The following is an 11930-nucleotide window of genomic DNA, read 5'->3' as shown; positions in this document are numbered from 1 at the left end:
GGATGCCATCGACACTGCTCTTCACACTGCACTGACCCACCTTGAACACCAGGGGAGCTATGTGAGGATGCTCTTCCTCGACTTCAGCTCTGCCTTTAACACGGTCATCCCGAGCAGACTGGTCACCAAACTTTCCGACCTTGGATTTTCCCAAACCATCTGCCAATGGATCAAGGACTTACTGACCAACCGCCCCCAGACCGTCAAAATAGGCCCTCACCTCTCCTCCACCATTACACTGAGCACCGGCTCACCACAGGGCTGTGTGTTGAGCCCCATCCTTTACTCCCTCTACACTCACGACTGCGCCCCCACCCATCCCACCAACACCATCATCAAGTTCGCGGATGACACGACTGTGGTTGGACTCATCTCAGAAGGAGATGAGACAGCCTATAGGGATGAAATCCAAAGGCTGGCAGCATGGTGTTCAGTGAACAATCTGGTCCTGAACTCCTCCAAAACAAAGGAACTTATAATTGACTTTAGAAAAACCAGTGGAGATTACGACCCACTCTACATCAATGGGGTCTGTGTGGAAAGGGTACCAGCTTTCAGGTTCCTGGGTACGCACATCGCAGAGGATCTTACCTGGTCTACCAACACCATCACCACAGTAAAGAAGGCACAGCAGAGACTCCACTTCCTGAGGATCCTCAGGAAAACCAACCTGCAGGAGAATCTCATGTTGTCCTTCTATCGCTGCTCCATCGAGAGTGTGCTGGCATACTGTATAACCACATGGTATGCCAGCTGCTCAGAAAAGGACAGGAAGGCCCTTCAGAGGGTCATCACGACGGCCCAGAAGATCATCGGCTGCTCACTGCCCTCCCTGGAGCACCTGTTCAGCCTACGCTGCCTCAGTAGAGCAGGCAAAATAATAAAAGATCCATCCCACCCCGGCCACCGTCTGTTTGTTCATCTGCCCTCTGGTCGACGTTTCAGGTCGATCAAATCCCGAACAAACAGACTTAAGAACAGTTTTTACCCCAGGGCCATACGAGAACTGAACACTACCTTTGCACTAGGCAACACCGTTAAAAAATCTTGTACTTAATATAATTGTATTTAATTGTATTTATGTATTTATTTGTTTTTGCATTTATTGCATATATGTTTGTACGCACCGTCAGGATTGGCTATTTTTTTAATTTCGTTGTACTCGTTGCAATGACAATAAATGAATATTATTATTATTATTATATGCTTTTAAGATTGATATCATCAATATGAATGAGGGCTAATTGCATGCCTTGTCATATGCACCTCTGAGATTAGCGTGACATTAGATTTGGCATTGGAAGGAGAACTAGTCACCATTAGGAGTGACAGACTGGCACAAAACCACCATGTACTTAAAATATCTGGGATTAAGTTAAAGCTCTGGGCACATTGGCAAGTTATATTTCTTAATGTTTTTGTGCTTTTGAGAGTGTAATTTAAAATAAAACGGTAATCAGTTAACTGTATCTTATTTGTATTCACCTAGTTTTATAGAATATAGGCCACAGTACTATCACTACAGTACATTTTCATTTTTAAACATTTCTTCAGACAAAAGAAAATAAAACAATTGAACAATGCTTAGCCCACGTACTTAAATGGTTCTAATTTTTATTTCCTGACATTTGTTTCTTCCTGTTTTGAGTTTCTATCCTCTAATAACATTTACCTAGTCTTTTTCTTGAGTAGATGTGCACTCTGCTCTAGGCAAATGAATATTTTCTGTGTTGGCCTGATAACTATCAGCTCCTTTTTTTTGGTGATTCATTTTTGTATTCATGGCTGGCAATTTTTGCCTATTGAGGTTTTTTTCCCCTATCTTTGGGCAATTAATTAGGCCGTTTCTCAGAAATCACAGATGAAGTCGCTGAAAGAGGAAGCTTTGCATAATTTAGCAATGCAGTGACATCATTGAAAAAGCATAGAAAACAGGGAAATAAAAATAAAGGACTATTCAGAGTATTTATATACATAGATTATTTCCCCCTCCCCCCAAGACCATAACACAGGAATTCATCAGTCCCTCTGGTATTTGTCAGAACATGAGTTTGGCAAGGTCACTAAGCTGTTACTGAGCCGCAAAGTGGCAGGTTGTTTAAAAGAATCCCTTTTTTTAAAAAAAACTAACAAAACCAAAACATGCAAACGCATAACAAATATTTAGCACTATAGTTCCTATATCGTCATGTTAATTACTCACATCCTGTCTGCAAATAAAAATTGTTGCTTTATAGTCTTTCATCCTCTTAAACATTAAGTGTTCATTTTACAAGAAAAGTAAAATAAAGCGAATGCTGTCCATTTGAAATTAAAATAGAATTGCTGATGCATAAAGAAATAATAATGCTTTTAGAATAACTTTGTCAGAATAAAATATAAGCAAAGAATGATGGAAACATTCAGGACAGCATCAATGGAGAAAATATATTTTTCATTGGAACTGGAAAAGCACCAAAAAGCCTGAATATAACAAAAATACAAATGTTGAAAGAAAACAAAAAATACTGGAAACAATCAAGTCCAATAACACCTGCAGAGTTAACATTTTACATTTGAGACTTATCAAATATTTGTCATGTTTTACCGTGATAGTCATTTTCATTGGATGAAATTGTTTTATTATATATTTACACCTGATATATCCACATGTTTTAAGTTGCATGGGGGACAGTGCTGGGATGGAGAGAGTAAAAGAGATTGCCTGTGATAGACACAGAATGCTGGAGTAACTCAGCAGGACCGGCAGCATCTCTGGATAGAAGGAATGGGTGACGACTCGACCCGAAACGTCACTCATTCCTTTTATCCAGAGATGCCTCCTGACTCGCTGAGTTACTCCAGCATTTTGTGAATAAATACCTTAGAGATATGGACGGGTATGGCGTGAAAACGACAGATCAAAACAGACGACGCGTGTGAAAACGACAGATCAAAGCACTCTCAGTCTGAAAAGGGGTGTCGACCCGAAATGTCACCCATAACTTCTATGTAGAGATGCTGTCAATAGACAATAGGTGCAGGAGTAGGCCATTCGGCCCTTCGAGCCAGCACCGCCATTCAATGTGATCATGGCTGACCATCCACAATCAGTACCCCGTTCCTGCCTTCTCCCCATACCCCCTGACTCCGCTATCCTTATGAGCTCGATTTATTCACAAAATGCTGGAGTAACTCAGCAGGTCAGGCAGCATCTCGGGAGAGAAGGAATGGGTGACGTTTCGGGTCGAGACCCTTCTTCAGAATGAGCTCTATCTGCAGAACGGTCTCGACCCGAAACGTCACCCATTCCTTCTCTCCTGAGATGCTGCCTGACCTGCTGAGTTACTCTAGCATTTAGTGAATAAATCGAGCTCTATCTAACTCTCTCTTGAAAGCATCCAGAGAATTGGCCTCCACTGCCTTCCAACTCTGCGACGTCATAGCTGCCCTCTCCACCCCTCCCCCCCCCCCCGACGTGTGACACAGACGCGTGCGTGACGCGATGACGTTCCAGCGTCTGTTGTAATTGTAATGGCGCCGGTCGTAGAGAGAAGACTGAGGGAGAGTCTGAAATACTGACCGCTGGTTGTGGACGTCTCGGCTCCAGTTTCGCTGGGGCACCCTGTCAGAAGTGTAACCATATCCGTCCCTTTTTACGCCCCTCGGGTTATTTTCGGTGTTGGGGGTGTGTTTTGACTGAAGGCAAGATGTACCCGTCGTGGGGTCGCTACGGTGGGGGAGGGGCGCACATCCCATATTATGGCGGAGTCGCTCAGCCTCCGCAGCTTCCCGCGCCGCGGGTACCGGCCCCGGGGCTGGTCGTCGGCCCCACCAGCGTGCCCCCGCCTGTCCCCAGCACCGGCCTGGCCTCGAACTTCCAGACCTTGCGGGAGCAGCACCTCCAGCAGATGCAGCAGCTGCAGCAGATGCACCAGCAGCAGTTGCAGTCAGTGCTACAGCATCCTGCCCACCAGCAACAACCACCACCGTCAATACCGCCACCACCGTTACCACCTCATCTGCAACAGCCTCCACCAAACATTTGGGACACCAGCAATACCCAGAGCCCACTCACTCAGACCAATCAATCCATTCAACAACATCCTGATTTCTCATCCGTGGCTTTACAGGTGAGGCGAAGAGTGAGTGGGAGGGGGAAAGCATTTATATACTATTGTAAATACGTGCTTATACGCGGATTGTCAAAAAAGCAGAGCTAAAATATGAGAGATCTTATCAATCGCATAATAATTATTCTGATCTTATAAATTGGACATGACTTTTAAAATACATTTGGACAAATATATGGATACGTTTAGAGAGGGATAAGGGCCAAATGCAGACAAATGGGGTTAGCCCAGTATACTAACTTGGTCAGCATAGACAAACGGGGCCGAAGGGCTTGTGTCCATACTTACAGCCCTATGACATGGACAGAATCTAGAGACTATTTTCTCCTGTTTGAACAGTTAAAAATTGTTGAGAACGCAATATGTGGTGGCACTAAGCAATGGGCAATCAATGAAAGGGCTTTACATGTTGCTGAATTCTTTACAGCTAGGCAATTTGCAGTTTTGTTTTGGATCTATGATAATGTTGTAATGTAAACGTCTTCACCCTGGGTAGTTGTGATGGAAGATAAAGTATAAAGTAAACTGGTGTCCAAATTGCCTTTACTTGCAATTGTTTCAATTCCAAAGGATTTCCTGATAGTAATGTGTTGCAATTCTGTTTTAAGGCCATTGTGAAGGGATGTAAGAGGGACATCAGATAACTCTTTGGAGTGAGTCTGACCTGTTGCTACAGAGTGATGGTATTGTTGAGATAAGAAATTCCTTTGTGAAACTAGGTCTACTATTTCATTTCGTCATTACAGATATAAGATTTTCTTGAGCCATCAGAGTTTGATTTGGGAAGGACTGAATTGTTACACTACTGCAAAAACGTGATTATACTGGGAAGCATGGTTTTCTTACTGTACACTGAATGCAATTTATTTTAAATGATTACTTGGATTAATTTATGGTAGAAATTGCAGTTAATGTCAGTAATTTAATAAGCATGAGCACTGATATGATAATGGATCTGCATATATTTTGTATCGGATATATTTTTGCAATCATTAGACACCAGAATTGAATAAAGAATATTCTGATTGGTGAACATATCCAGAAAGGATGTTAGATATACACTGTAAGTGCAAATTAGACATATGGCCAATGATTAGAATCTAAATCGATTATTTTTCTTTTATGTGGGCAAAGTTCTGTAACGTGAAAAAATATGGCATAAAATATGTCTTCTGACCTCTTGTATCCATTGTTAGTCCAATTAAATTTTTGTTCATTGCCTTTGCTAAGTATCCAAACTAATGTCACTGAATGTTTTATGGGTAGGTTATTAGACCCTCTCTTGTTGCCCAAGACTTGTGCGGGAAATAATCCTTGTCACTTATCAGCCCATAGCTGAATGATAATCAAATCTTGCTGAGTGCTCGTTTACTAAAGAGAAGCTAATAGATTTAACATTGTGCTAACATCTGAGAACATCCTAATTTCTTACTTTTAAGGTGTAAGCCAAGTCTCTGATGAAGCAATTGCTTTAGCTGAGGACAATGTTTCTAGCGATATGCTCCGATTGCCTTCAAAGAATAATCGTCTACCTTAGAATTGTCTTTGACGCTCACATACTGCTCTATCCATCTATCAGCATGGAGGTGCTTTTCCCTTCCATTAACTATTTACTTGTTCATCATCATTCATGACCCATTGCCAGACTTCAGATCTTTGATCTGATGTATTTTTTTGCTTGATGCAAGTGGTGGGTGGCTGGAACAGGAGTAATGGTGGAGGCAGATACGATTGTGGCGTTTAAGAGGCTTTTAAAAGGCACATGGATGTGCCGACAATTGAGGGATATGGATCATGTGCAGGCAGGTGATTAGTTTATTTTAGCATCATGTTCGGCATAGACATTGTATGCTGAAAGGCTTATTCCTATGCTGTACTGTTCTATAATCTATGTTTGGCTGCTTGTCGATTGTATGCTCTTTTTGCTGCTATGCAGATTTGTAGCCCTATATTGTGCCATCACCAGGCGATAAACCTTAGTTTTATGTGTGTCTAATGCTGTTCCAGATAGATTCTTAATTGAACTGGGGTTGATCCCTTGGGTCAATGATAATGGTAGATGGCGAGATTCGCCAGAGTTTGAAGTTACAAATTTTGATCGGGTAAATTTCTGTTGTTGCTGATGACCACAGGTGTGAATACCTATGTCTGAGCACAGTTTGTAGTTACTCTGAAATTCTGATTATACTACACAGTGGTAGTTACTCTGAAATTCGTCCATGGACAGATCTGTAGACGTACGAGCTCAAGTAATTTTCCAGTTACTTCCTTAAGGCTATCTTGGGTACTGGGTGTACTATTGAGAAACTTGGGGATGTGACATTGAACTCCTCCATCCAGAGTTCTTTGGCCCTTGCAGCTTATACTACTACTTTCAAATGTCCTTTGACATGGGCGAGACAGAGGTGGTCTTCAACACTACTGTGTCTACATTTAATCTGATGCCATATGATGCTGTGCAGTTTGAAGAAAATGTTTGAGCTAATCTATCCTGATGTATAGCATGGATGTCACCTCTGGTCAGCTTGTTATGGCTGTGGAACAAGGTGCACTTGCGGCTTGTCTGTAACTTGAAGCACAAGTCCTACTCCAGAGACCTGAGCACAACAATGCTCACGAACACTAAACAATATTGAAGCAGTGAGAAAGTGCTGGAGGTGATATATTTCGGATGAGAATCCACTTCTGCCAAATGAACTAAGAGATGCAAAAACTGTTTTCATAAGAAAAGCAGAATAATGGCCTGGCCATTATTTATGAAGAAGGGTCTCGACCCGAAACATTACCCATTCCATCTCTCCAGAGATGCTGCCTGTCCCACTGAGTTACTCTAACATTCTGTGTCTGATCTTCTAATTTATGGTTCAATGGTTCTAAATTATCACATGTACCTAGGTAGAGTGAAATTCCTTTTTTTGCATACAGTTCAGTAAAAATCTTACTACAGATAGACACAATCATACTTGAGTACAAAAGTGTAGGTTTCGTTCCTCGGTCAACATTGCAAAAACAAGATTAACTGGTCACTGACATTGGCATATGTAAAAGTTACTGCCGATAAACCGGCTCAGGGATTTTCCACGTTTCAGTAACAATTAGCTTTTTGAAGTAGCAATATTTATTATTGTCACGTCTACTGAGCTACATTGAAAAACGTTGCACGCTATCCAGTCAAATCATTACTACACATGAGTATAATCAAGCCAGCAAGTACAAGAGAAAAAGACCAGAACGCAGTGTGATAGTTTCAGAGAACGTGCAGGTAAAACAAAGTGCAAGATCTGCAATGAGTCAAGGAGTGCGATCGGGACTACATCCTAGCTTATGAGAGAACCATTGAATGCACTGATGACAGAGTGAATCTGGTGATATGTGCTTTCAAACTTTCATATCTTCTGCCCGAATGACCAGGGTGAAAGGGAGAAGAGGGAATGACTGGGTGAACATGGTCTTTTGTAATGCTGGCTGCTTTCTCAAAGCCTCATGAAGTGTAAATGTAGATTGTTATAGCATGAAAGCTTTGCAACAATCTACATGTCTGTGTGATTATCCTGGGACCCTAATTTGGACTGGAATTTGCTTTTGAATATATCTTCAAATAAAGTATTTTATTTGCTGAAAATGCTCTTTACAATACCTTAAGTTATGTTACTGTGTTATATGAAAGCCTGTCTTTAAAAGATTTCACAGGAAGAATTGTGAAATAAAAGTTATAATTTAATGGAGCTGGATGGTTTCAGGATCGTCTGGTGAATGAGAGCTTGATAGATATGAGTTCGAGCAAAGTGGTCATGCCTAAGGTACAGGAAGAGAGCAGACAGATGACCACGAGGAAAGGGAGATGTTTCCACTAGTGGGAGAGTCTAGGATTAGAGGTCATAGCCTCAGAATTAAAGGATGTTCATTTAGGAAGGAGATGAGGGGAAATTTATTTAGTCAGACGGTGGTGAATCTGTGGAATTCTTTGCCGCAGAAGGCTGTGGAAGCCAAGTCAGTGGATGTTTTTAAGGCATAGATAGATTCTTGATTGGTGCAAGTGTCAGGTTATGGAGAGAAGGCGGGAGAATGGGGTTAGGAGGGAGAAATAGATCAGCCATGATTGAAAGGCCGAGTAGATTTGATGGGCCGATTGACCTCATTCCACTATTCCTTATGACCTTAAGACCTTATGACAGGGTTTCAGATTTTTGGACCATTGGGATCTCTTATTGGGCAGGGTTGACCTGTACAAAAGGGACAGTTTGAACTGGAGGTCAACCAATATCTTGGCAGGTAGGATTTCTTGTGCTACTTAGCTGGATTTAAACTAGATTGGCTGGCGGTGGGATCCAATACAGGTGAGGCAGGTGAGAGGCTGGTAGTCGATATGGAAGGTCATGAAAGAAGGTTCAGTGGACCGAATAAGCAGGAGCACAGCAGGCAGTGTGGAAGGGCTGTTGGATTGAATTGTATTCATTTTAACACTTGAGGCCTGATGGTAAGTCAAGTCAAGTCAAGTCAATTTATTTGTATAGCATATTTAAGAACAACCCACGTTGACCAAAGTGCTGTACATCTGATTAGGTACTAAGGAAAAAATGAAACATACAGTAGCACACATACATAACAGCACATACAAAACAGTTCACAGCGCCTCCTCAATGGGCCTCAAACGCTAGGGAGTAGAAATAGGTTTTGAGCTTGGACTTAAAGGAGTCGATGGAGGGGGCAGTTCTGATGGGGAGAGGGATGCTGTTCCACAGTCTAGGAGCTGCAACCGCAAAAGCGCGGTCACCCCTGAGCTTAAGCCTAGACCGTGGGATAGTGAGTAGCCCCAAGTCGGCCGACCTGAGGGACCTGGAGTTAGAGAGGTGGGTTAGAAGATTTTTGATGTAGTGGGGGGAATGCCCATTTAGGGCTTTATATGTGAATAGGAGGAAGTTAATTCTGTACCGTACAGGGAGCCAGTGGAGAGTGGCCAGAATCGACGTGATGTGGTCCCTTTTACCGGTACCCGTCAGGAGTCTCGCTGCGGCGTTTTGGACCAGTTGCAGGCGGGACAGGGATGATTGGCTGATCCCAGTGTATAGGGAGTTGCAGTAGTCTAGGCGGGAGGAAATGAAAGCGTGAATGATTTTTTCAGTGTCGTCGAATTGGAGGAAAGGTTTGATTTTAGCTATGGTACGAAGTTGGAAGAAGCTGGCTTTTACCACAGCGTTGACTTGCTTGTCAAACTTTAATGCAGAGTCAAATATTACGCCAAGGTTTTTGACATGCGGTTTGACTAGGCAGGATAGGCTTCCAAGACTGCCTGTTATCGATTTGATGGAGTCGGGGGGAGGGGGGGGGGGTGACCTCAGACTTGCTCTCGTTTAATTGGAGGAAGTTCTGTGCCATCCAACATTTTATGTCCTCAAGGCAGTGTAAGAGGCTGTTTAAATTTGACTGGTTGTTGGGTTTCAGGGGGAGGTAAAGCTGAGTGTCATCGGCATAGCAGTGGATTGAGGGTTGGGCTCGGGGCATATGTAGACGTACATCGGTATGTGCAACTGGGACGTACTAGCTGTAAATTAGTTATGGATCAGTACAGAGCTGGCCTACAAGTTAAAATTCTGAATTGGAACACGGCTAACTTTGATGGTATTAGACAGGAACTTGCTAAAGTTGATTGGTGTAGGTTGTTTGCTGGCAAAGGGATGCCCAGAAAGTGGGATGTTTTTAAAAGTGTGATGACAGGAGCTCAGGGCATGCATGTTCTTGTTAGAGGTGTAAGTCAGGAAGCCTGGATGATGAGAGAAATTGAAGCTCTTCAGGAAAAAGAGAGAGGCATCCCATAGACAGCTGGGATTAGATGTATTCTTGGAGGAGTTTCAAGGTCTGGAGAGCATATTTAAGAAAGAGCCAAGAGTGTTTTATTGTCATATGTCCCAGATAGAACAATGAAATTCTTACTTGCTGCAGTACGACAGAATATGTAAACATAGTACACTGTAAACAATATGATAAACGAGAAAGAAAGAAAAGTTCAATATGTATATACACACACACTCAAAAAACAAACAATAGTAATGTAATAATAAAAGTCTATTATAGTTCAGAGCTTATTTGAGGTCGTAGTGTTTAATAATCTGATGGCTGGAGGGAAGATGCTGTTCCTGAACCTGGACTTTACAGTTTTCAGGCTCCTGTACCTTCTTCCCAATAGCAGTGGTGAAATGAGTGTGTGGCCAGGATGGTGTGGGTCTCTGATGTTGCTGGCTGCCTTTTTGAGGCAGTGACTCTGATAAATCCCTTCGATGGTGTGGAGGTCAGAGCCGGTGATGGAGTGGGCAGGGTTCACAACGTTTTGCAGTCTTTTCCGCTCCTGGACGTTCCAGTTGCCGAAACAGGCCATGATGCCACCAGTCAATATGCTCTCTACTGTACACCTGTAGAATTTCAAGAGAATCCTCTTTGACATACCGAATCTCCTTAATCTCCTCAGGAAGTAGAGGCGTAGATGTGCTTTATTTATAATTGCATCAGTGTGCTGGGTCCAGGATAGATCCTCGGAAATATGTTCGCCCAGGAATTTGAAGTTTTTAACTCTCTCCACCAGTTGATATAAACAGGATTGTGGATCCTCATCCTTCCTCTTCCAAAGTCCACAATCAGTTCATTGGTTTTACTGATGGTGTTCCCGTACTGATTGTTCAAATTGGCAGAAATACTTCTTCCTCATGAACAGACTGTGGATGAGGAAGTCGAGCATCCAATTGCAGAGGGATGCGCAGAGACCCAGTTCCGTGAGCTTGGTAACCAGCTTGGAGGGGATGATGGTATTGAACTCCGAGCTGCAGTCTATAAACAACAGCCTGGCGTAAGTGTTTTTATATTGTCCAAATAGTCCAGTGCGGAGTGGAAAGCCAGTGAGATCGCATCCTCCATTGACCAGAAATCAGGAGGGTAAAAAGGGAACAGAAGATAGCTCCTGCAGATACAGTGCATTCAGAAAGTATTCAGACCCCTTCAGTTTTTCCACATTTTGTTACATTACAGCCTTATTTTAAAATGGATTAAATTCATTTTTTAAAATCATTTATCTACACCCCAGAATGAAGCGAAAACAGGTTTAGAAATTTTTGCAAAGTAATTAAAAAGAAATAACTGAACTATCACAATTACATAAGTATTCAGCCCCCTTGCTATGACACTCAAAATTGAGCTTATGTTCATCCTGTTTCTATTGATTATCTTTGAGATGTTTCTACAACTTGATTGGAGTCCACCAGTGGTAAATTAAATTGATTAGACATGATTTGAAAAGGCACACACCTATCTATATAAGGTCCCACAGTTGACAGTGCATGTCAGAGCAAAATCCAAGCCACGAAGACGAAGGAATTGCTCGTAGACCTCCGAGACAGGATTGTGTCTAGACACAGATGTAGGGAAGGGTATAAAACAATTTCTGCAACATTGCAGGTCCTGAAGAGCACAGTGGCCTCCGTCATTCTTAAATGGAAGAACTTTGGAACCACCAGGACTCTTCATAGAGCTGGCCGTCCGGCCAAATTGAGCAATCGGGGTAGAAGGGCCTTGGTCAGGGAAGTGACCGAGAACCCGATGGTCACTCTAACAGAGCTCCAGAGTTCCTCTGTGAAGATAGGAGAACCTTCCAGAAGGACAACTACATCTGCAGCACTCCACCAATCAGGCCTTTATGGTAGAGTGGCCAGATGGAAGCCACTCCTCAGTAAAAGGCACATGACAGCCTACTTGGAGTTTGCTAAAAGGCACCTAAAGGACTCTCAAACCATGAGAAACAAGATTCTCTGGTCTGATGAAACCAAGATTGAA

At 42.6% G+C, this 11930-nt stretch overlaps 1 protein-coding gene across 1 annotated transcript in view; it reads left to right on the top strand.

The window, feature by feature from the left end:
• The first annotated feature begins 3513 nt into the window (after nucleotides 1-3513).
• The window catches only part of ylpm1 (YLP motif containing 1), a 74796-nt gene continuing 66379 nt past the window's right edge, over nucleotides 3514-11930 (top strand). Inside the window, exon 1 of the mRNA XM_078406869.1 lies at nucleotides 3514-4112. Coding sequence (XP_078262995.1) covers nucleotides 3690-4112 — 423 coding nt within the window. The 5' untranslated portion in view covers nucleotides 3514-3689. The remainder of the gene's footprint in view (nucleotides 4113-11930) is intronic.

Source organism: Rhinoraja longicauda, chromosome 10, assembly GCF_053455715.1.
Source record: "Rhinoraja longicauda isolate Sanriku21f chromosome 10, sRhiLon1.1, whole genome shotgun sequence".
Taxonomy (NCBI): domain Eukaryota; kingdom Metazoa; phylum Chordata; class Chondrichthyes; order Rajiformes; family Arhynchobatidae; genus Rhinoraja; species Rhinoraja longicauda.
The sequence above is the reverse complement of the archived record's forward strand: the minus strand, read 5'-3'. Positions and strand labels throughout refer to the sequence as shown.